The sequence below is a fragment of the Vipera berus genome (assembly GCF_964194415.1).
Source record: "Vipera berus genome assembly, chromosome: 1".
NCBI classification, from domain to species: Eukaryota; Metazoa; Chordata; class Lepidosauria; order Squamata; family Viperidae; genus Vipera; species Vipera berus.
In genome coordinates, this window is record NC_138202.1 from 28,785,299 (window position 1) to 28,811,962 (window position 26,664).

The window sequence follows — 26,664 nt, forward strand, 5'->3', positions numbered from 1 at the left end:
TTTCCTTCTCAGGGACTATCAGAGAAGAATGGGAGAAATAACCCAAATAATTATCTGCCCCATCACTTGATGTATTTGTGTTGTAAAATAAAAATCAATCATCTTACTACAAAAGTACATGAAATGTCGCTTTAGGTTTGACCCTGAAAATGGATAATATTGGATGAGATGAGCAAAAGGTATATGCCAGCCTTCTCCACTCTGGTGTTTCTGATGAATCTTTGCCTGCAGGCTGGTAATATTTTGACAAAATACTTTAGAGGACTGCATCCATTTAATCTGAATAATTACATTAGTACTTATTAGCCCCATGTTGCAGATGGAGATTTGAGGCTTGGGGTGGAGAAAGACCGTATTCTGACTTCATAATAGAAGTGATACATGAACCAGGAAATTTACTAATTTATAAACAATCTCTGAACTGCTGAATTAAATGCAAAAGTCTGGTGATTACATGGACATACCAGTTTTTTTTTCTTGTCAATAATACAAAATTGATTTGCTATTGCTTTTTCTGAGATGTTTTTTCACTTCTAATCTAGTCTGCAAACTTGGGATTTCCTCCTGCCCAAATAATAGCCAAGTGTGACCCGACATAACTTAGGCAGCTAAATGCTTTTAGTAGCTGGAATATAGCATTGGGGAGCCAAGTATTTATTTTTTGTTATTTATTTATTAGATTTTTATCCTGCCTTTATTACTTTATTACTTTTATAAGTAACTCAAGGTGGCATATATAGCTGATATTCTCTCCTTGTTTTTCTACACAGCAACAGCTCTGTGAAGTGGGCTGGCTTTCATACTTAAGGCAGGACTAGAACTCACAGTCTCCTGGTTTTTGGCCAGCACATTCACTACTATACCAAACTGGCATTCAAAACGAACTTTGGACTCTACTAACACAAGTATTAGGATCTGTGATTGTTTAGTACATCATGTGGTTTGCCTCCCCTCATTTTTGTGTGACAGATTAATAGAAGAAAAAGAAATGGAAGAGCAGCCAATGTGAATTGCGTCAAATTTATGCACAAGCAGTATACACCTATGTTCCTTGATTGGGCAAGTAGCCCATGTATTGGCTCTGGACCAAGTGGGCCAGTGGGACTGCATATGATTTGGGGAGCACGTTTCAGGATTACTTATATAATATGTTGGATATTGGATTCCCACATCTAAGATTAATACCTTTTGCTAATTCTGCTTATAAATTTACTCTTTAGATTGCGTGATGCATCTTGGGATAATAGGATAATCTGCTATGCTACTTTATCTGTGTACAAGTGGTCCTTGACATACAACCATTTGTTTACAGATCATTTGAAGTTACAACAGCACTGAAAAAAGTGACTTATTACCCTTTTTCACATTTATGACTGTTACAGCATGTCCATAATCACATGATCAAAATTTGGACACTTAGCAATTGACATGTATTTATGATAGTTGCAGTGATCATGTGATCATCTTTTGTGACCTTCTGAAAGCAAAGTCAATGGGGAAGCCAGATTCACTTAACAACCATGTTACTAAACTGCAGTGATTCACAACAACTGAAGGCATAAAATGAGGCAAAACTCACTTAAAAACTGTCTTGCTTAGCAATGGAAATTTTGGACTCAATTGTGATCCTAAATCGAGGAGTACTTTTACACTGTAATTGAAGGAGATTACAACCCCTTATATTTGGAGTGTCCTTATCTTCCTCCAGAAGATAGTTCTTATTTCCAGACTACTGCAGACTGCCAAAGTCCCAGTGTTTTGCTTGGTGTGTTTGTACTATGCAGTGCATCCTGTGCTGTATTACTTTCTGAAGCAGTCTGTATTAGTCAACTGTTTGCTTGTCAATTTGTAATTGGAATGTCGCACATGGCAACGGATCTACTTGGCACATATGTCGCAGAATAGAAGAATCTCTAAATGAATTCAGCAAAATAGTTATTAACTGGAGCAATAGTTGGTCACAATGCAAAAGAAGAAAAGAAATGAAGGCTTCAAAAGAAATTACAAGCTGGCATTTTTATGAAAGGAGAGTTTTGGTTTGTTATTTCCATCTGGGAGCAAGGATGATTGTAGTCTGGGAATTCTAAATTGGAAATTAGTGTGAAAATAAAAATCCGGAGCAAGCATCAGGCTTGCTCATTTGTCCCTTCTATTATTGAAAGGCGTCAGAAGCTGCTCTTTCTTCTTTAGATTATAGTTTCTGGCCATCAGATTGCAGACCATCTGTGGCTCATCTTGTTTGTTTGTAATAAATTTCAAATGGTGGGTTATGATAGCAGCTCACTTTAATAAGTTGATAAATTCTAAACTTTGCTGCATTAAAAAAGAGAGGAATAGGAATGCACAAAGTGTAAACCCTCTGTCATATATTTTTGTCACTTCAAACAGTGCTTATTGTTTGACCATGGGCTCTGTTTTATCCCTTCCCTCTCATTTATTTTTTAATAATAATTTTATTAAGCATTAAAACAAATCATTAAAGACTAATAAAAACTACAAAAAATAAAAGAATAAAAAGAAAATAAGAAAGTGTGAAAAAGATATGTATATATTTTTTAATTTTAATCCCATTTATATCCCACCCTTCTTCGAAGACTCAGGGCGGCTTACAATCTAAAGCACAAATCAATGTGCTTAGCAATAGCCTTCATTCTATGTATATGCCTGCTTATTAGGGCTTTCGCCCCCCCCCCAAGCGGCATTATTACAAAGTCAGCTTATTGCCCCCAACAATCTGGGTCCTCATTTTACCTACCTCGGAAGGATGGAAGGCTGAGTCAACCTTGAGCCTGGTGGGATGCGAACCTGCACTAATTGCAGGCAGCTGATGTTACTTAGGGAGGCATTAGCCCACTGCTCCACCAAGGCTCTTTGAGAAAGAAAAATATAAAAATATAAAAGTAAGCATATAGCAAAGAAAAAGAATATATATTCTTCTATTCCAATCCTCTGCTTAAGCAGGAATCCTTGTACCATTTCATACAAATAGTTGTTCAATCTCTTCTTAAAAACCTCCAGTGTTGGAACACCCACAGTTTCTGAAGGCAACTCATTCCACTGATTAATTGGTCAGGAAATTTCTCCTTAGTTCTAGCTTGGTTCTCTCCTTGATTAGTTTCCATCCATTGCTTCTTGTCCTGCCTTCAGTGCTTGATCCCATCTTCTTTGTGGCAGCCCCTTAGATATTAGAAGACGGCTGTCAGGTCATCCTTGGTCCTTCTCTTCATTAAACTAGACTTACCCAATTCCTGCAACTGTTCATATGTTTTAGCCTCCAATCCCCTAATCATCTTTGTTGCTCTGCACACATTCTAGAGTCTCAACATCTTTTTTATATTGTGGTGACCAAAACTGGATGCAATATTCCAAGTGTGGTTTTACCAAGGCATTATAAAGTGGTATTAACACTTCATGTGATCTTGAATCAAAACAAAACCAGCCTTGTCATTCAGTCCTGGTCAGCAAAAGTCCATTAAGGGCTACCAGAGATAACATCTTTTTTTAATCTTGATAAAATAAAACCACTTTTTATGTCTTCCTTTTATTTTTAATAATCTAGATCTTTAATCATTTCAAATAATATGTTAGAGCTTGTTTTTTAAATTTCTGTTTTGTCTCTTCTCATAAAATTCTCTAGAACTTTTAACAGAAGTCTTTTGGAAATCCAATATTAGGAAGTTATCCAAGTTATTTTTTTTTTGGGTTTGACATTTGTACATTCTTTTTAATTATGATATAGAGCTGCTTTCATTTATATATCCAGTTTAACATCTTTTTCCATACCATTCTTGTAGCTTGTCAGTTTTTTAAATTTTCATATCAGACTCATTCTTGTCTGGTAAAACTTGTTCCTCTTCCAAAACATCTTTTAAAATCAGTCCAATTATAATGGTAGACACCTTTAAGGTTAATTTCTGGATCCATATTTCACAAGCATGCTACAGTATGTCCAGTGTTTGCTCCATTCTGTGTTAGTAAATCAAATATATGCATTCTTCTCCTTTAATTGGAACCTTCAGTGTTTTCTGATTCTTTCTAGTATCCAACATTCAAATTCTCATCCTGTTTTCTTTTAAGAATTCCAAAACAAGAGCATTTTCCCATGGGAAGGATTGTTATTAATTTCAAAACCTTATTTCAAATCCATCAGGACCCTTAGTTTATTTATAACTTCCCAAAATCAATGTTATTTACTGTTTATTCTTAAAAAATGTTTTAAAAATATTCTTACTTATCTTTAAAATTTCTTTTTTTCTAAGGATTAAAGGAATCTCCTGGTGCACATTGTTTGAAAGGTTTTTAATAGTTGAAAGCAGTTAAGAAGCAATATCCAAAACTGATTAGGAAATGAAGCTTGGCAGAACTTTGTGTCCATAAGGCTACACCGAAGCTAGGAACTTGGTGGGAATTCCTTGACTCCAAGGCACCTCCATTCCTGCAGCTTACTTACAAGAAGCAGCTGTTGGGATCTCTCCTTTACCTTGGCCAACCAGAAATCTCTGTCTAGCTGTGAGTCTTGTCTCAATGTCATCTTTACTCCTTCAGAGAAGTCTAGGTCACCATGAATTTTCACTGGAAATCCCCATTCCCTCATTTCTTACATGGTTTGTAACATCAGAGACATTGCCTCATTGCTTTCTATGAGAAAGGAGAAAAATGCATTCATCTGAGAAAAAAGTTTCTGTAGTGGTTTATCTTGAGATTTTACAGGGCTTAAAACAGGAATTTACTTAGTAATTTAAGTACTATTGAATTTTACAGGGATTATTTTGTAGTCAAGCTTTTCACTGCTCTGGTTGCGTATTTAGAACTCATCATTTTACTCATTTGTTATCTGGGTGCTGGTGGTAGTAATTGTTTCCGTAAGTCTGACATCAAACCATACTTTGAAACTTGAGGATTCATAAGTGGTTCTACTGTGCATATCTCTCCATACTAAACTGAGTTTGCAAATTGTGTTGACTGTTCCTTCCCCTTTTACAATGGCTTATCAGAATGCTTATTTTGGATCTGGTTGCAAGTTCAGCCACGAGGAATGGCTGTTGGAAATCATTGAGTCACCTTTCCAGAGAACCCTATTTTCAGACTGTTTTAATTGTTGCCAATGTTACACGTGGTGTCTTAGATTTATATTTACATTTAGCTGTCACATTTTTTTATCAAGAAGAATAAGAGGAAGCTTTTTATAGAAGGCATGTGATGGGGTGACTTGAACTTCAGCAGACATTTTTGGAATTGCTATAAATGGAATGACAAACAAAACTCCCAATTCTGCAATCTTTGAATAAAGAGTTGTTAAAAAACATGATCTTTTTGGGGAAAACAAGGGCTGATTTTCTTTAACAGAAATATAATTACTTTGGGTTGTCTTTTTATCTAAACTGCAAAATAGTGGACACACACACACACACACACACAAACACACACACAAATATCAAACTGTTTTTGATATATTATAAGTACAAAGATTCTGACACAGTCGAGGTAGTCTTTCACTTTGGGATCACAATGGAGCCTGGAATCTCCCATCATAAATCATTGTGTAACTGGACCTGCTTTTACAACCATTCTCTATCAGTACATTCCTACTATCATTTTATTTTGCCAGTTTTGGATTTGTAATGATTGGGGAGCGGGTCAGGAAGGAATGAGAAGATTTAAAATGAGTGAGTGTGGCTTCCTTCTTGGAAGCCTTTATTCAAGCTGTAATTACCTGAACATGCTTATATATCAGTATTATATATGATAAAATAACCTTCCTCCCCTATACATCATTTGGTTTGTTTTTTAGGGTCTAAATGCTAGGAATCCATTAGAAAATGCATTAATTTTTACATACTCCAGAGGAAACCTCCTCAGCATAATGTTCCCCTAGATACTGACATTACAATTCTCACAATCCATATATAGAGGTTTATATGCTCATAGAGGCAATGACAATTGTAAATGGGAAGCATCCTGTGTAGAAAGATGGCTTAGAATATGGTATAGGGAACATGGAATCTTCTACATGTACGATCCAGCAAGTATGGTCTCTGATTACCGTATTTATTCTGAAAATTGTAATCCAAAATATCTTTGCTGTAGAGAATGCTTTAGGATCTCAACCTTTTGAGGAGTAGATACATCTTGATTCAAGATGTAAATTTGTATGGACTTAAACAGTGCACTGTTCTTTTCTTTGAAATATTGTGTGTGAATCTGAATTTGGCAATCAAGATGCCAAATGCAAACATACCCAATTGTAGATTGATTGACATCTGGGTTTAGTGTTTATTTTTTGTTTGCTTGTTTGGGGGAATGGTTATTGATTAATTTGTATATTATTTATATTTACTGTGGTATATACAGTATATTTATTGGCTAGCCTCCAAGAGTTTTCGTAGCTTACCAATCAAATACAGAAATTTTTTTAGGTCCAGGTATGAGGGCTTAAGACTTTGCCATCCATTCAAAAGAGATGCTTCACAAATGCTCATATAAGTGAACCCCCATCTGGTGTACTAAAACTCACTTCAAAGTTTCTATAATGTTTTTGACACTGCAAAGACAGCCCTTTTACTGAGATCACCAACAAAACAAAATATTCGTGGATGCACATGCAGACAAGTAGGGACAGTTTTCCCAAGAAGGAGTGCTTTGCTTGTGCATGGGTAAATTCAAATGCTTTCCACAGCATTTACAATTAACGTAGATCTTTTCTGAATAGGTATCCATAGGGTTTGGGGATCAAATACTGAAATGATCACAATGTTGTGATGCAGTCTCCACCACTTTTGAACATGCATTGTGATATGCATCTAGATAAGGGAGGTGCTTATATTGCAACATCACATTTGTTTCATTGCTTGGATGAACCTGCCTCATTGGACAAATGCCTCTACTTTTTGTGGTGAAATCCTGAACACAGATCCAACTCTAATTCCTGGCATCCACACTTATCTTCCAGGTCAATGTCAAATTGTTACTAATGGGGATACACCTAATATGGCCTTTCCCCTCCCCAAAGCACATTTGACAATTTCTCCCTCTCTCTTCTCTTCTCTTCTCTTACAGGTGGACCTGGAACCTGAAGGGAAAATATTTCTAGCAATAACCCTCTCAGGCAGCTTCACCGAAGGTAAGAGGAATACTGCACCTTTTCTCTCTAGTCTAGTAATTGTTATTACCAATACTTCCACACACCATAGCATGTCATTAAGCTCCAATTGCAACAGATGTAAAAGTTGAATAAACAGAAGAATGTCATAATTGCCAAATTATGTATGCTTTGTTGGAATGGAGGAAAACTTGCATTGGACATCTTCAGAAATCCTTAAGTTGGGTTCAGAACACTGAGCCTTATCTTCACAATAGGGTAGCTGAGAAACGGCGGTTGGTTAAGACCTCTAAGCAGATTTGTAATTCATAGGAAGATCTGAACTAGGGACTTGGTGGCTCACATATCTAGCTGTCCATTTCCTTCTTAGTTGGGCTTTTTGAAACTTCCCAGACAAACCACAGGATGTAGTTAATTTAAAATTATTTATTGCACCCTAGACTGAAACCATAGCAACATTTTTTTTACTGCCAAAATAAGCTTGCCCTACTGCCTTATACCCTCTTCAGTGCTGCTTTCTTCTACCTTCTCCAGAACTTAACAAACACATTGTATTGCATTTCTCATGGTTAATGTAAAATTGCCATTAGTTAGTGATATATTTGACATTTCTCCATAGGGAAACTCTCTAGCTTCCAATGTGTCTCCCTCACTAACCTCCTTGGTACAGGCCATCTAGAAAGCAAGGAAGACATCCTTCTTCTGGAAGAACCTCTGTGATTGAAGGTCATCTTGCAACAGGGGTTGGATGAACTTTGATGGGAGTTTTAGTTATAGTGATTTTTTTGAACTGTTATGGATTGTTCTATCACAGATGTGGTATAATCAGGGCTTTTTTGTCATAAAACGCTCAGAACAGATTTCCGGCACCTTTTTTGAATGGAACCTTGTAGGGTAGGCAAGGTGGGTTGTGTGACATGTGTGAGTTCCGGCACCTTTTTCTTTTACAAAAAAAGCACTGGGTATAATCAATAATTAGTGTGGACCTGCTTTTTTGCAGGCCCATAATATCCTTGATGATGTCAGTTTGTACTCTTTGCCATACACTGCAGCCTTTTTATTCATAATTATGCCTACATCTTACTTCCTTGTGGGTAATTCATCAATGCCACTCCAAAAAGTTCAGGCTACCTTCTTTTAGACTTCTCCTTTCCTTTTCTCTTAATTTCACAGATGCATGAGATATCTTATGAGATTTCTTCCTTTCATTTGTTAATTCACTCTTCCATTTGCCATCACTAGAAAGGTCATTGATTGATTTCCTTCACCAATCATAGCTTTGATAAATGGAGGCTTTCTCATGAGGCATTTCATTTATTTACTTACTCCTACTGTTTGTATCCATCTCCTTTCTTACTCTATAGATAGAGAAGCTATAGATTAGGCTACCAGTCTTACCTTAAAGCCCAGATTTTCCTCAAGCACACTTATGATATTCTATGTAAGCCTCAATCTCTACCTTGTAGAGTTCATTTTCTACCAACTTGGAGATTTATGCATGTACAGACACACTCAGTATACATTGCTCTACATCTCCATTTCTTATGGAAAGAATTATTAAAAGGAGAGCTCCAAATAATTTTTATTCCCCCCCCCATGTTTCTATAGCAGATCCTGAACAGGAAGGGACAAACTTTACAAAAGAAAGGAAGTAGGCAGGATGATGTGCTTGTGGACAGGCTGAGTGTCATTATTTTAAAAAAAAAACACCTTAGAGATAGTGTTTCTATAAAAAAGTGCTATAATTTAAAGAGGGGATTGAATTTTTAATTTAATTTTTCCCAAACCATGAATTTTCCATATGAATCCAAATTGGAGAAAAGCATTTCTACTTCCATTCTTCAGTGTGTGGGAGAGTGCAGGAGAGGAAGAAGATATAAAGTAAACAATGTGTAACTAGAGAAACTTGTATTACAATCTTATTTCCATAACAAAATCTCACTACAGTATGCAACTGTGCTAGCCTGGGATGGGTTTTCTTTGGCACTGGATTCGTTGGGGAGAATCCAGGATGTTGCAGGAGAAGAAAATTAGTGACTCAGGAGGGGAGCAGCAGTTTTGTAAAGGCACAGGAGTAGGCAGTCCTGTTTTCAGTTCAGTATAAGCCCAACCTTTCACCGTGTTTGTTGAAGAAAGCTGTTGGGTTGCTGGTTGAAAATGAAGCTTTGTGTACGCCATTCAATTCAATTCAATGAGGACTGAAGTGTGTATAAAGAGACTGAGGACTGAAGGCTGCTGAGTCATCTCAACCTTCAGCAAGGTTTTGGTATCAGGCAGCTGCATCTGGGAACAGAAGCTGGTTGTCAGTCTAAGCCTGGGATGAACTTGAAACCTGGAATGAATCAAGTTACAAAGGAGGGATGCACAAACCACATGCTCTCTGCAAACAAATGCTGCTAATTGCAATGTTTATTATGTCGAAAGGAGAAAATTACTAACAATGTGTAAGAAATAACACAGGAGGAGAAGAGTTCAGACCCACATTTGAAAATGCATAATGCAGACCTCTTGGTCTTTTATTTAGAAGCAAAAATGTTTGTTTGTGTGGTTATTCCAGGAAGGTGCTGCAAAGGAAAAGCAGCCTCTGCAGAAAGAGCTGTGTTGCTTTGGGGGTGGGGTGCTGTTAAAAGAAAAACAAACTGGCATCCTGATCACCTTGTACATTTTGCAAAGTTAGGAGTTTTGTAATGAAATGTGGAATGCTAGACATGATTTATTCCTGCTGTCCTTTGACCTGCCATGGATATGGAAGAAACAAAAGTTTACTCACTTATGAAAATGGGAAATTCTTTACACGGAAAACCAGATTATGAAGAGAACAGAATAGAATGGCCAATTCCACGTTGCTGAAAAGAAGAAAAAGGGGAATATAGTTTGCATGAAATTTTCCTGTACAAATTTTATATATGGGCACCAAATGAGAAATCATTATTATTATCGAACAGAAATGCAGACATCTTGCCCTAGTAGAGGAAAGACTGCAAGCCAGGGTTGTCGTCTTCAGTTTCCTTCTGTAGATGGGCAACCAAAATTCAGACTTGTACCTGTCAGCTTTTCAAATAAAGAATTAACACTTTAAAAGTAGAATCAAGTTGGATCTAAGTGACCGTGCTTTAACCAGTAGCTTCTGCTTGCTCTATACTTCTGCTTGCTCTATAAATTCACCTATGAAACAATAAATGCATAGCAAGCACTTCAGTGTGGAAAACTGAAGGCTGAAGCTGGAGACATCAGCTTGTCCTTGTCCTTGAATCTGGATGGCTTGGCCTCAACAGGGATCTTTCTTGGCTAATTTAGGGTGCTGCTTGTAAATACAAAATTGGAGGTGTACAAGTTCTTGCAGACTTCCCAAACACATCCACAAATCTCATGTCAGTCCTTCCAGGTAAGCCAGATCAAGAAGAAGAGATTGTAGGTCAAATGAGCAGAATTTTGAAAGCCTGTTCCAAATTTCTCACTGTTCTATTTCAGGGCTTTTCAACCAGTGGTACGGGTACCATCTGTGATACATTGGCACCTAGCAGGTGGTACGCGACCATCCTAGAAAAGTGGTAGTGGGGTATGGGAATGAGCTGAACGGGTGGTAGCACCGCAGAAGACTGAGCGAGAGACGGCTGGAGCTGCAGGGCTGTCAGGGCTCAGCGAAAGCACCAGGATCAGCGCCAGGCTCCAGCCAGAGCTCGGCCCTGATCCTGGAGCTTCTGTTGAGCCCAGAAGAATGTTGCAGCGTCTCTTGTGATTTACATTCAGATGCTTGGCAACTGATTCATATTTATGATGGTCACAGTGTCCCAAGGTCATGTGAAGTGACCAAAACCTGCTGCAACCACCCAGCAGAGGGGGGGGATAAAAACCAAACACCCCACCCCACCCCACCGCCAATCTTCAACAGAAATGCTCACAACAATGAAAACCTTGGACAGGAGGAAGAACACCTCTGGGCGGGCAGGCAGGTGTCTTGCTTGGCTGTGGCTTGGGGGGCACTTTTTTCAGTGCCATTTTAACTTCAAACAGTCACTAAGTGAACTGTTGTAAGTCGAGGACTACCTGTACTTCATCACTTTTTTCCTTTTTCCTTTTTTTGATCATCAAGTTTTTGACACCTTGCTAAGCAACTGGTGGTACTCGGAAGTTGCCATATCCTAAAAGTGGTACAGTGGGTGAAAAAGTTGAAAAGCCCTGTTCAATTTCATACCAAAGAAAATGAAAGTGGGACTATTTTGAGTTGCTCTTTCATACATCTTTCACTGAACTGTGTAATTTCTTCTCCAAGTCCTTCATTATGGTTCTCTCCCCCCCCCACTTAACAGGTTTCTTGTTCCCTCCCAAAAACTCCACTCCAAATTCCTTTACAGGAAGGACATTATAGTCAATAAGACCAGTGGCTGCTCTTCATGTCCTTCACCATGCATGGTCTGCAGCGATTCTGCTCCTGTTGAAAATTATGCCTGTTCATAGTCCCAGTCTTGATCTTACAAAATATAATAGAGACATATCAGAGTCTTTTTCAGTCGGGGGAGTGGCTCTGGACCTTCCACAAGGTGGTGGTCAATGTGATGTATAGTTTAGAATTTTGAATGATGAGATGAATCCAGACTTTTCATTGAAGATAGCAAAATGAATCAGATAAAATATTTTTTTTAATCCCATTTATATCCCGCCCTTCTCCGAAGACTCAGGGCGGCTTACAAGCTTAGCAGTAGCCTTCATTCTATGTATATGCCTGCTTATTAGGGCTTTCACACAACCCCCAAGCGGCATTATTACAAAGTCAGCTTAATTGCCCCCAACAATCTGGGTCCTCATTTTACCTACCTCGGAAGGATGGAAGGCTGAGTCAACTTTGAGCCTGGTGGGACTCGAACCTGCACTAATTACAGGCAGCTGGTGTTACTTAAGGAGGCATTAGCCCACTGCTCCACCAAGGCTCCAAAATATAGTGGCAGATTGTTTCAGTATTTGAGGTTTCCAATCCTTACTAGGCTGTTATTTTCAATGGACAAAGACAATGGAGCAAAAAATATATCAAGATAGGATATATCAAGGACAAAGAGGATGGAGGTGGTAAAGGGTTCAAGTGAACGATATGCCCCCAAGCAACTCAATGTCTTGGAAAGGTTCTGGCGCACCCAATGCCAGTTTAAGTTCATCACCACTTCACTGTTCCTAGGGTTGTCTCTTTCGTGGTGTTGTTGCATGTGATTTGGAGAGAGAGAGAGATAACATTTCTCTTTCCTTCTAAAGAAAACTGGTTTACAAATTAATTCACTGGACCGAAAGCCTTGAAGCCATGTCCAGCATATAAACCATGTGACTTGTAAAAGTAGGAAATACGCACCATGTGGATGTTAAAATAGCTGGTTTGAAGAACTGGAAGAAATTAATGCTAATATTTTTTAAAGGGAAAAAAGACTAATCATTCAGTTCAGGAATACTTTTTTTTAATGTTATTCCAGGAACTGTGGTTGAGTTTATTTAATCAATAACAGCATTAACATAAATTCAAGGTTTTTTAAAAAAATAAATCAAGGTAACCCTTAATAAATATAATGTACTATGAAATGTTTTGCATTTTTGGGATATATTTCAATACTCAAAATACTTCATAAGGAATAAAGATTGGACTTGCTACTTCCTGAATTAAGGAGACCCTGATGAGACTTAAAGCAGGGCTTTTCAACCTTTTCACCCATTGTATCACTTTTAGGATATGGCAACATCCGCATACCACCAGTCGCCTAGCAAGGTGTCAAAAACTTGATGACCAAAAAAAATAAAAAATAAATATGAATCAGTTGCCAAGCATCTGAATGTAAATCACAAGACCCTGGAGAGGCTGTAACATTCCAGCTGATCGGCGCTTCTTCTGGGCTCAGCAGAAGCACCAAGATCAGCGCCGAGCTCCAGCTGGAGCCTGGCGCTGATCCTGGCACTTCCTCTGAGCCCTGACAGCCCTGCAGCTGCAACCATCTCTCGCTCAGGCTTGTGCATTCTGCCACTGGTTCAGCTCATTCCCCTCTCCTGCTACCACTTTTCTAGGATGGTCGCGTACCACCTGCCAGGAGCCAATGTACCACAGGTGCTATCTGTACCACTGGTTGAAAAGCCCTGACTTAAAGGAAATGACTTTGTCAATCGTCATCTAAGGCATTTTAGCACCAAAAGAGTAAAACTGGTTCATGTGCCTACACTCAGATCAAGTTCTGCATTTTGACGTATGAAACTGAGACTTCAAACAGGAGATGGAAACCAAAGGAAAAGAATACTAAAAATAAGATTGGCTAGAAGAAGCCCACGCAGTCTGGTAGGAGCCCTGCTTTAAGGTTTGCCCTGCTTTAAGGTCTCCCAGATTAACTGGGAGAATGAAGTGATAACTAAAGGAAACAGGATATTGCAAAGTAATGGGGAAAGCTAAAGATAAATTGTTTTGGGATAAACATGGGTGGAAAATTAAACGAAAGCAGCAATAGAGAAGTCATAACATTTGAATGATAGGTAGCAATTTATTCACTTGTTTAACCACTCTCTTTGGGTGCCCAGGAACACTCCAGAGGGACAGGATCTTTAAAAACTTCACACGGAAACGCCAACGGGCCATGCGCAGGAGAGTTCATCAAGTCAACGGGCACAAGTTTATGGCAACTTATTTGCGGCAACCAACGTACTGCTCACACTGTCGGGAATTTATCTGGTATGCTTGAAATGAAAACAGGCTTGAATGGGAGCTTTCATCCAGGAAGTTGCTTCCATAATTCCCTCCCCAATTATTCTTCAGATAAAAAAAAAGAGGTTACATCAGGAGCAGTTACTGACTTAAGATCTGATACTTTCCCTGAAAACCACTTTAATAAAAACTATGCACACTATCAAATCTGCAGGGGAAGAGTTGGAGGTACTTTCCTGCACAGGTGGGAGATAGTGGAATCAATGTAGATATTGTAGAATGTGATCTGAAGTTTAGGCTTCAGCATCAGTTTTAGCTTTCATTTTAACACGTGCAAATTATTATGATTAAGATGGTTGATGCAGTGGAACAGCCTGCCTTCAGAAGTTGTGGGTGCTCCATCACTGGAGGTTTTTAAGAAGAGACTGGACAGCCATTTGTCTGAAATGGTATAGAGCAGGGGTAGGCAACCTCGGCTCTTTTATGACTCATGGACTTCAACTCCCAGAATTCCTGAGTCAGCTATGCTGATTCAGGAATTTTGGGAATTGAAGTCCATAAATCATAAAAGAGCCGAGGTTGCCTATCCCTAGTATAGAGTCTCCTGCTTGAGCAGGGGGTGTACTGGAAGATCTCCACTTCCCTTCCAACTCTGTTATTCTGTTAAGTTCACATCATCTGGTTTTATTACAACCGTTGATTATTAATTATATATTATATAATATGTATAAAATAATTTTGGTTCGAGCAAACTAGTCAAACCACCAATTTCACAACTAATAACTGTCTAGAATTAGGACTCAGGCATGGAGAGTTGGGACTATAACTCCCCCCTCTATTTTCTCCATGGCAATCTCAATCCTAGATTGAGCCCTTGCCTCTCTGTTTGCATTGGGGAAAAAGCTTCCATTGGATTTCATGGATTTTATCTATTCAGTTGACTAGACCTGATTGGCAAAAGAGGAGAAGAGTCATTAAAGCCCTCTACCATGTTATGTTCCCAAGATGCTTCCAATGCATATGCCAACAAAATGTTTATTTCCATCAAATGTTAATAATGTATACTGCTTATTGGATGATATTTGCAATATCCTAAAGTGTTCTACTCAGGACAGTTTTGTGAAATGCTCTCACTTTTTCAACACAAGACAATGAGTGCATGCTTTCATAATTATATTTCCATTATTCATTAGCTGAAAAAAGAAAAATGAATTGCAAAATTGTTTGTTGGAGTGGGTTGAAACATTTTGGGCGCCAGTCAGCCAGTAGAGTGTAGGGACATGTATTACAATTTATATAAATGGGTTCATAGAAATTGATCCTTAAAATGTTAATAATGTAAACTGCTTAGTGTAGGGACATTTATTACAACTTATTTAAATATGTTCATAAAGTTTGATCCTCAAAATAAAACAACATTGTGGCTATAAGCCAAAGCTCATCTATTTCTAAGTAAGCTATATCAAACCTAACAGGATTTCTATCTCAATTCTTGTGGAAAGGATGGGATTGATAGGTTATGACGATGCACATGTTCCTGAGATTTGTGGTGTTTACTTCCTACTAAGAGGTTGCACTGAATTTTGTATATGTCTAAATTTATTTCTTAAAGTTTTGATTATAAATTTTAGTCGGAATTCATTCTGAGTTTTATCAATATTTATCATCATCTACATTTGGATTTTATGTATTCTTAAATTTATTTACAAAATGTTTATAGTAACCTAATCAATTGACTTGGCATTTAACAATGAAAGCAAAATAAACAACCCATAAATGAAAACTCATCACCTCTAATTGGTCTTAGGTGAAGGAAATGGTTGTGTGGTGTCCATCAGTTCAAATGACCTTTAGAGAATGGCAAGAATGAAGGAGCATGTTCTACCTTATGGGGGCAACTTACAGAGATCCATTCTAGTTCACATCCCTTTCAGCTCTCATAATGAAGGGATCTTGAGCAAGCCTCCCTCAATGTTCAAAACAGGAAGGCATTTTGGGCAAGGCAGTTCTTGATGAAACCCAGTGTTGTGCCATATTGGGCTTCATAAGTGATACCTAACACTTTAAACTGGGTGCAACATTGCAAAATAAGTTCTATCCTGAAATGGCAGATTCCACCCACCAGCAATTTGGCTACTGCATTCTGTGAGAACTGTAGCTTCTGAGTTATTTTTAAAGGCAGTCTCACCTAGTCCATGGCAGTAGTCAAGACAGGGTGGTAAAAGGCTTGCAGCTCCAGGTGGAGACATATTTTGCACATCAGTTAAACCTGGTCAAAGTATCCCTGAGCCACAGCTTCCACCTGTTCTTCCAACAGTAACTATAAATCCTAGGCAAGCCCCAGTGACACACCTGCTGTGTTAAGGGGAGGAAGATTCCACCACTAGTACTAAAGTTTCTAGAGTGCTTGAATGTTTCTGGATGAACAATAGCTTTGTCTTCTTAGGGTTTAAGCTGAGTTTACCTCTCCCGATATTGTTGATACGATATACATTTGAACTTTGCAGCTGCATCTTAACCTTTGTTTTGTTCTTGTGTCAGATTACCTGACCTACTTTTGAAGTGTTTGATCTCATCCTGAGTCATATGTTGCCTCTGCTTTATCTTCAACAGGGGAGTATTTGGAAAGCAAGGATACCAATGCCAAGGTACAGTGACTCATTGTTAAGGTTACATCGTGCATTACACATTTGTCATTTTCTCCTTTTTATACAATCTGCTTGCAGTGAATGGGAGAATTTTTTTTGGATCACTAAATGTTTTAAACATTTATCTGCCTTTTAAACATTTCTCTGCCTGAAGGGTTAGTTTCCAGTCCTGACCTCTTTTTATTGTCCTTCTTTGCCTCAGGTTGTCTGAATCTCTCTTAAAGTATACTGGCTAGCCCTACATAAACTATTGAAAGTGGAGTTCAACCTATGAAGAATAGGGTAGATTTCTTCATGATGTGGAAATTGATTGCCTGCTGATGCAGTCTAAAATTGCAGTTGACTTTTATAGCCATCTTATGTTGCTGACTCCTACTTAGCTTATGATAAAGTACAATTCCAACATCTTTTTCACAATTTTATGAAACCAAGTCTTGTCCAATCCATTATTTCTCTTTCCTGGGTAAAGATCTCTGTTAATTACATTTGGTTGTTATTATCCTATTTCTCTATTAAAATATTTTTAAATTTTCTTTCAATCTTCTAGATCAGGGGTGTCAAACTCAATTTCATGGAGGGCTGCATCAGCATTGCGGTTGCCCTCAGGGGGCCGGGTGGGTGTGGCCTGGGTGGGCGTGGCCTACTGGGTGGGCGTGGCTAGAGTGCATATGGCCTACTGGGTGGGCGTGGCCAGCTCTACATCGCTGGCATCAAGGCTGCCTATGGGGGCCTGGGCAGGAGTGGGACAGATCTGAGGGTCTCTGGCAGAAGGAGGGTCTCTGGGCCAGGGCCAAGGCAGTGGGGGCCGTTCCTTCACTGTTTCCAGGGTGGCTTCGTGGGCCGCATGGAACCACTTCGCGGGCCGCATCCGGCCCCCGGGCCTTGTGTTTGACATGTCTGTTTTAGATTATGCTGTGTGTCTGTTTATATGTGTCTCTGAGTATGTGTCTTGAAGCCAATGTTGATGCCTGCTGACTACCTGGACTAGTCCCTGCAATTTTCTTGGCAAATCTTTCAGAAGTAGTTTGCCATTGCCTTCTTCCTAGGGCTGAAAGTGCAAGGTGGCCCAAAGTAATCCAACTGGATTCCATGTCTAAAGCAAGACTAGAATTTTCAAACTCCAGGTTTCTAGCCTCTTGCCTTAATTACACAAAGCTGGCTTTCTCAAGATGAACTATTCCTTTTAATTTTGAAACATCTGCAAATTTGATAAGCTTTCCTTATCCGGTTAATTAAAATGTTGAAAACTCCCAGTCCTAGTTTGAACCAAGGTTGAAGAAGAGCTCTTGATGAGTGCTTTTGAAGGGAGTTTTCCAGCCACGTGGGAGTCTACCTAGGAAAAATGTTGACCTAACACAGAGGCAATAAAAATTCTGGTCCATTTAAGAGCAAATCATACTTTTCTGTATTAGTTTCCAATAGCTTTATTTGTTTTCTTTTTCTTTTTTTCCAGTTTGCACATGTGTTGTGCACAAGCGTTGTCACCATCTCATAGTTACAGCTTGCACATGCCAGAATAATAAAAAGAAGGTGGATATGAAGGTAAAGTCACAGATACACATTTGGATGTTTGCATGTTGTTAATTATGGGAATGGCTATGAATTACTATTACTAAAGACAGATCAAGACGATAACATATACAGGAGTCAAAACCAAACTCGGCAGCATCTGACTAATTAAATATATTATCAACTGCAGCATTATGACATAATCTATTATTCCTTAGATAATAGGGTTTATTTGATTAATTTTGAAGTAGGTACAATCCTCTCTTGACATGCTACTTAACTCTGTTGGTTTGGGAAAAGTTTATGTGGCAATGCAAAGACTTAGTAAAGGCATCAGCCAATCAGTGCTAATAAAGATAATATCAAATGTATTTATTTAACAAATTTATATGGCCATTCATTGCACATAATGTAATGGGTGGTGTACAGTCATAGCAACAATTAAAACAAGGTAACCAAGTGCAGAGAAAGAGAATGTTCTGCTATTCTATTTTATTTATAGCTTTGATTGGTTATGATTGCCAACCTAGCAGTTCGAAAGCACATAAAAATGCAAATAGAAAAATAGGGACCACTACGGTGGGAAGGTAACAGTGGTCCGTGCGCCTTTGGCGTCTAGTCATGCCGGCCACATGACCACGGAGACGTCCTCGGACAAACGCTGGCTCTTCAGCTTTGAAACGGAGATGAGCACCGGCCCCTAGAGTCGGAAACGACTAGCACGCATGTGCAGGGGAACCTTTACCTTTTATGATTGGTTAATTTAATTCAGTGTTAGATGAAAATATTTGCCGTGGTTGGTTTTTAGATTTTATACTTGAAATTTGCTTAAGTCCAAGACGTTCCCTGTTTGTTTTTAAATGCCATTTCTGTTTTGCAAAGAAGTAAGCAATCTTTACATTTTGTGAGTGCACTATGTTCTAGTATGTGACCTCTTCATCTTGAAATAGAATAGATGGTCTAACAAGTTACTATGCCAGTATGGCTGCTCTCCTCATGCGCTAAAAATAGTGGGATATGACTTGGCCAGGAAGAACCTCAGACAATGAATACCTTTGAGCACCAAACTGAGCACAGTTTCATTCATCCTGATGCCTTTTTAGGGAAACAGGTTACCAATCATAAGCCTGGTAGATAGCTATTTGATCACTATACCAAAATTTCAAAGAGCTCTCATATTTGCACATTGTAATGCCCTGCAAACAGAAATTCCAGAAAGACCCATGTAATCAATGTCTTTATTATTTTAAATCAGAAGTCACTGAAAATGTCCCACATCCATTTTTGTCAATCTTATCAAGATCAACAGCACAAATTTAGCACACCATCATTAACTTGATCTCCAGACCATAATGACTTTTTAAAATCTCAGTTATCCTTTAGCTGATCAAAGTGATACACTGCCTTATAATGTCACCAACTTTTGTTTAATAGCCAGCAAGATTTATTTACAAAATTTTGACTTGATTAAATCTGCTCCAAGTTCATTAATAACGATGACTATTCTACCTATATTTATTATGGTCTCTTACTACTAAGCACTGATAGCCTCAGCATTCAAAGAGGTTTATCTGAACTAAGAAAATATAACCCATGCTGTCAAATGCTCAATTTACCTTTTTTGTTTCATTTTGTTTTATTTATTTTATCTTTTAATCTTGTATTACTTCTATGTCTTATATTATGCACTTGGACTTTAGTTCTGTATCAGGTTCTAAAGATCCATGGATTAGTTAGACATCAGGGTTGTACCAAAGTGTTACAACTTTTGTGCTACTTTTATGTATAGGAGTTCAGCTGAAGCATTATATCTGATGTGGAATTATGTCATGGTATTTGCAAAACAATTGTTTATTTTACCATCTGGATGAATTTAGGAGTCATGTTCAAAAGGACACATGGATGTTTTCTTGATCATTGTATCATTTGAGAAGAGAGATGGGAAAGAGTAGGACTGAATGTTTCTCAGGTTAAGGATTCCTTCATGTGGAAACTAGATCAAGAAGAATCTAGCTTGAATACCCTGAAATATTGGTTTTCTGAATGTGGGGAGTTTGGATGTAAAAGTAATTTAATTGACTCTGAACTGTTTGACAGCCCAGCATAAAATTGCCCTTATTTTAGAGTAGCTGTTAAGTTACCTGAAACTTGTGCTGACATCAATTAAAAGTCTGAACGCTAATCAGATGGTGATTTTTACTGTTTGGATGGGGAGAGCATCTGGGTTTATTCTGTTTTGGGCAAGCCATTTTTCAGCCTCAAAATCAAGCTAGATATGATTTGATTTCTTTTGTGAGAAGAGATGGCAGATCCTGTTTTTTTCTTTAACAAGTAACCATAACTGGCATGTTTGGGACCAGTTGAATCAAAAACACAAATTGTGACTGGTGGTGGGGGTAGGACTTTAACTTTGGGGTCCTTGGTGCTCTCTCTGTTTTCTTGCAGATATTTCATTACCCAAATAGGTAACATCATTGATAATGAAATATAATGCAAGAAAACAACCAAGCTTGGAGAGCACCAAGGACTGCACAGTTCAATACTGAATTACAAATATTCTCTTTTTTGGAACTTTAACTTCTCGTCCTAACTGGTATTCCTAACTGATATTCATTCCTTCTGCCCAAATTATTTGCCGTGAGGAGAAAACTCATGAGACCAACTTTATGCCATAGAAACATTAAAAAAACTCCTAGGCCAACTCACCCTGGCTCTCTCTTTTCTTCCTTTACCTATCAAATGGGGGCAATAACATTCTCCATCTGCCTTGCTTGAAGAACTGCAAATTGAAAAATAAGGATTTGGTCAACCGTTATTATTTTATCACTTATTACCAACTTTTTTCTTTCACTGCTTTTTCTTCCTCAGATTTCTGAGCAGAGGTTTGGAATCAATATCCCACACAAGTTCAGAATCCACAATTACAAAGTGCCGACCTTTTGTGATCACTGTGGTTCTCTCCTCTGGGGAATCTTGCGACAAGGGCTTCAGTGTAAAAGTAAGTGGAAAGTCTGCACATCTCTGGGGAATTTGTTTAGTTTTCCTGTCCTGAATTGGGTGGGGGGCATACTTTCCAAAGATAACTACAACAGAATAACAAACTTGGAAGGTGTTCTGTACCAGCCTGCTACCGGCCCTGCAGAAAAGGCAGGGACAACCCCTTTTACAAGAAGGCAAGAGGCTGGAATTACGCCTGCCAAATTTATTGCTACAAAAACAAACGGAACAAGACAAACCAAGAAACAGGAGCTTTAAGAAACAGGAACTATCCAAGCGGTTGCCTTCAGCAAACCAGTGCTCCCACACATTCCCCTTATATAGAGTTCAGGGCGTGGCTTCTCTCTGCCTCCTTCCGAGGAGCCCCATTGCCTTCCTCTGTTTACTCCTAATTGACTGCCTCCTGCGTCGGGCGTCCTTGAACAGGGCCAGCTGTGGGTCATCTTCATCCACGCTGTCAGGCTCACACAGCTGGGTCTCCGTGGTGACCAAGTGGGAGGGGCCTGGCTGAGGGCTCTCATCAGCAAGATCTTCAACCCCCTCAGCAAGGTCTTCAACACCCCCCTCCTCCTCTGAGTTGTCCGACCCAACTGCCGAACCCACAGGCTGACCCTGAATCACAACAGAAGGGACCTTGGAGGCCTTTTAGTTCAACCCCCTACTCAGGCAGGAAACCCTATACCATTTCAGACAGATGGTTGTCCAAGCTCTTCTTAAAAACTTCCAGTGTAGGAAATTTCTCCTTAGTACTTTGTTGTTTCTCTCCTTGATTAATTTCCATCCATTGCTTCTTGTCCTGCCTTCAGGTGCTCTGGAAAATAGCTTGGCTCCCTCTTCTTTGTGGCAGCCCCTGAGATATTGAAACACTGTTATTTGGCAGAGCAGTCAGAAAGTGACAATACTGAAGGCAGGACAATATTGAAGACAGAAACAAACTAGAACCAAGGAGGAATTTCCCAGAAGTTAGAACAATTAATCAGTGGAACAACTTTCCTCCAGAAGTTGTGGATGGTCCAATATTGGAGATTTTAAAGAAGAGATTGGACAACCATTGTCCGAAATGGTATGGAGTTCCTATTTGAGCAGGGGGTTGGACTAGAAAAAAGTCCCTTCCAACTCTTTTATTCTGAAGTTGAGAGTGCTGGGATATCAGGATATCTGGGTAGAGCTAGGTTTTCCCCCACTGGTATATAAATGAAAACTTGTACACTGTTTGCCTTTTATTTTAATTTCCTCTCCCAGCACAGGAAATCACATCTGACGTTTTTCAGCAATATGCTGCCGAATTTTACTGCTAAATTCCTGGGGCTCTAAGGGACTGCTGAAATGCCTTTGCTCTTTAAGAATAAAGGATAGAAATGGCAAGGAAAGGGACTTTGATTTTCTTTATTTCCATATTGTGTTCAATTAAGGTAGATATTGATTTGCATGTTAAATGTGAACTGAGGGTTTTAAAGTATGTACAGACTAAGTATTATAAATAAGTATGATGATTGAGAATCTTCATAGACATGAAGTTCAGATATGGAACAAATTCAGGGGAAGTGATGGGGTCTCTTTTCATGGAACTAGGAGTCTTCAAACTTAGCAACTTTAAAATTTGTGGATTTTAACTTCCAGAATTTCTCAGCCAGCCATCCTTCATGTCCACAAGTCTTAAAGTTTGGAGACCCCTGAGCTAGATGAATAGCAGCTGAGGGATATTGTACTCAACTCTTGTGCTGCAGATTCACTATTAAACAGGGAAGGTAAAATGATATTCATCAAACTGGTGTGTAGCGAGCATCCTATATTTTGTTTAATACTCATTAAATAAAACACAACTGCTTGGATTCATGTGATATGATTGAACACTCTGCAGAAACCTTGATTTGTGATTCAAATGGAAGGAATAAGGATTGGATTTCTCTCATGCATTCCCATGCTGTCTTTAGGAAAGAAACACCATTTACTTCTTGTTCCAATGTCCATGTTTGTTTTCTTTTGTTTTCACTTTTCAGTGTGTAAAATAAATGTACATATTCGGTGTGAATCCAATGTAGCCCCAAACTGCGGGGTGAATGCAGCAGAACTAGCCAAGACGTTGGCATGTATGGGACTGCAGCCTGGAAATATCTCTCCAAATGGGGTAAGGACTTTGTTTTATTTTTTTATTTTTATTTATTTTTATTTTAATTCCATTTATATCCCGCCCTTCTCCGAAGACTCAGGGCGGCTTACAAGCTTAGCAGTAGCCTTCATTCTATGTATATGCCTGCTTATTAGGGCTTTCACACACACCCCAAGCGGCATTATTACAAAGTCAGATTAATTGCCCCCAACAATCTGGGTCCTCATTTTACCTACCTCGGAAGGATGGAAGGCTGAGTCAACCTTGAGCCTGGTGGGATGCAAACCTGCACTAATTGCAGGCAGCTGGTGTTACTTAAGGAGGCATTAGCCCACTGCTCCACCAAGGCTTTTCCCTCCTCTTCTTCTCCACAGTGAATTGGATTTAAAAAATCCTTTGTACATATGTTACTTTGGATATGAACTGCAGGATAGATCAGAATCATGACTGTTCATGCATACCCAGCATGTTATTCCCTTTCAGGGTAAGCAACAGAAAGGAATACGAAATAGTAGCCTTAAGAAATTACAATAATAAGGAAAGGAAAAGGAAACATAGCTGATATAGTTTAATCCAAGACTATTTTCTTTCCCTCTCCTTGACTTTCTATCCTTGGAAACTAATCTTGCATCGTCCATTCCCTGTTGTTCTTTAAACTTCCCCTCTTAATCATGACTTTCTTGAATTTCCTTTCCACCCATTCATTCTCCCTTCATTTATTTGTTTTGTAATTTGATCTTTAGTTGTTTTCCTTATATGTACAAACCATTTAAGTAATTATTCACTGTGATATTCAGTCCACATTCATTTGGCCCTTCCTTCCTTCCTTCCTTCCTTCCTTCCTTCCTTCCTTCCTTCCTTCCTTCCTTCCTTCCTTCCTTCCTTCCTTCCTTCCTTCTTTCCTGCCTGCCTGCCTGCCTGCCTGCCTTCTTGCCTCCCTCCCTCCCTCCCTCTTTTTGTTTTACTACACACATTTATTAAGTGTACCATTTTCACTGCATTCAACTTACTTCTGTGTTTCTCTTGGCATATCCAGTTCTCACCTCTGTATGACAAAGTGGGGAAAACTGTTCTTCTCTACCCACCAATTTTCACTTCTTTTAACAAACATTCATTCTTTGCAATGGGATGCACACACCCCTGCTGCCTTTCTATCAGCATTTTCACATCTTAAAATGTCTTATTCCTTTCCTCATCTTTAGTAAACATTCTATCAAGGTACAGGGTACACATTCATTTACTTGCTTTAGGTTTTGACCTGTTGTATAATTAGAAATTATTGATTTCATGTATTTACCAAATGTTACTACCTTGGTCTTTCAGTCTTTAATTTTCAGTTTGATACATTTGTGCATAATTCTGGGAATCATTCAGGTTTTCAGCCAAGAACAAGTCATCATCTACATACAAATCCATATACGTTTACGTCCTTGAGCAGTATGTTACCATAAGCATTCCTTATACATTTATTCATAAATTCATTACACCTTAAAGGTGATATCAAGCACCCTTGTCTTTACTAATTATTCATTATTGAGCTAAGCATTCACTGAGCTTTCAATTAATTTTCATGCATGGTTTATTTCCATCATATACCACTCCTATTGTATTTAGCAATCAACCTTCAACTCCATACTTGTATCATATGTTTTGTAATTCAAGTCAATTCAGTTTATTTCACACTTGCTTTAGATCAACAAACATACAATACATTTTCCACTCATATCTGGGCTTCCCCCCCCTTAAAGAATAGTTCTACTCTCTAAAGCGGAACTGGGTGAACTAGAAATTTTGGACTACAATTCCCATTAGGTCAAGCCAATTTATTTATGAGGTTTGATGTCCAAAACTTCCAGTTCATGCCATGTTCAAAGTGTTATTCCTCCCCCCCCCCAGACAGGTTCCCCCCCAAAAAAAAATTGAGTTTCTGAACTTGAAAGGCACTGAGAAAATTTGGGGTGCTGTCTTGCAAAAAGCAACTCATGACTATTTAATGTTTACAGAAATTAGTCTCAAGATCAACCCTGAGACGTCAGAAAAAAGACAGCACAAAGGATGGCAATGGGATGGTTGAAGTCTCAGCCAGTAGGCTTAAAATTGAAGATCTAATATTCATCAGAGTGCTGGGAAAGGGCAGTTTTGGAAAGGTAAGTGTTTCTGTTGAGATTTGAAGTTTCCATACTGGTGTTACCTTTGGTTGTTTGAAATGAATCTGCATTAAAGGAAGGTTTAGTTGGACCAGGCTGCATTCATGTTTTGTGGTAATCTCTGACTGTAGTTTGATTTTTGTCTTAAAAAGTAATAGCTTCTAAATTATTTCTTATAACACAAGCACAAAATCTTGGCAGGATTTTTGTTTTGAACCATGACACCTGCTTAGCTCTTCCACCTTTATAAGAAATAGCATTAAGGGCATAACATTCATTAAGAGACCCTGTATCGTGTCCCTTTAAATTGTAAAGATGTTTTCTGTTATTAAAACTTCAGTAAATGTTAAATCAAAATGAAGTTTTCTTTCATTCTTGTGTTTTACATTGTTTTCACTAAGTTTTCAGTGGAGTCTTAGGCCTCAACTGTTCTTCATATGCAACTACTAACAGGTCATTATTTAAAAGCTGTTGTGGTCCTCAAACCAAATAAAGGTGCATATCCCTTGTTTATAGCTTAGCATCCTGTGTGGACTCAGCCAATGTGTTTTTTTATTCAGAGAGCCCCATCTAATGTCATGTGACTTACAGGTAGTCCTTGAGTTATGATGGTAATGGAGCCTGCTCATAATCCGTGACAATTGTAAATCGGGTCCCCCATGTGATTGACCTAATTTTATGACCTTTTTGTGACAGTTGTTAAGTGAATCACTGCAGTCATTAAATGAACCAATGGTTTGCTGTGGGTGTGGTTTGAATTAAATGCTGGTTTTCAGCAAAACCACTGTAAAGCAGTCATGTGACTGTGGGACTCTGCAAACAGCAATCAATGTGGCCCGGTTGTGGAGTGCTTGAAATGCAGTCCCATTACTGTGGGAGTCCCCAACTGCTAGCATTGTCGTAACTTCAAGCGGTTGCTAAGCAACCAGTCGTAAGTTGAGTACTACTTAATTTCTGAACAAGTACACCTAGGTTTGACCCGTTGGCAGGAAACAGCATGTCTTGCTGTTTCTGAGATACTTCCATAATTATTTGTTTTCTTTTGCTTTGAATTAAAAATCCTGCTTTGTGGCAAACTTAGGTAATGCTGGCTAAAACAAAAGAGACAGGATATCTTTATGCCATCAAAGTGCTGAAGAAAGATGTAATTCTGCAAGATGATGATGTGGAGTGTACTCTGACAGAAAAGCGGATCCTGACTTTAGCAAGAAAGCATCCTTTCCTCACTCAGCTTTTCTGCTGTTTTCAGACCGCTGTAAGTATTCCTTACAACTTCAGGAGGGGTGAAGGCTTACCAGTTATGAATCATTGCAGCAATTCTTTTTTTTTAACCTTCTTCATGGTTTTATGTAGAAAGAAGAAAATCACGAACTCACAAATCAAAAAGACATTGAATTCTCATTGACCTGAATAAGGAGTCTTGCATTCCCTCCTTTCCACACTGAAAACATCAGCATGATCAAAAAATAAAAATACTTTTTGAAAAAAAG

General features: G+C 38.7%; 1 protein-coding gene across 1 annotated transcript in view; it reads left to right on the top strand.

Annotated features, from left to right (window-relative positions):
* The window catches only part of PRKCH (protein kinase C eta), a 103,074-nt gene that overhangs the window by 22,524 nt on the left and 53,886 nt on the right, over positions 1–26,664 (top strand). The window contains exons 2-9 of the mRNA XM_081313807.1: positions 7,057–7,120; positions 13,640–13,790; positions 16,377–16,411; positions 17,865–17,953; positions 20,789–20,918; positions 22,918–23,045; positions 25,031–25,174; positions 26,256–26,429. Coding sequence (XP_081169933.1) covers positions 7,057–7,120; positions 13,640–13,790; positions 16,377–16,411; positions 17,865–17,953; positions 20,789–20,918; positions 22,918–23,045; positions 25,031–25,174; positions 26,256–26,429 — 915 coding nt within the window. The remainder of the gene's footprint in view (positions 1–7,056; positions 7,121–13,639; positions 13,791–16,376; positions 16,412–17,864; positions 17,954–20,788; positions 20,919–22,917; positions 23,046–25,030; positions 25,175–26,255; positions 26,430–26,664) is intronic.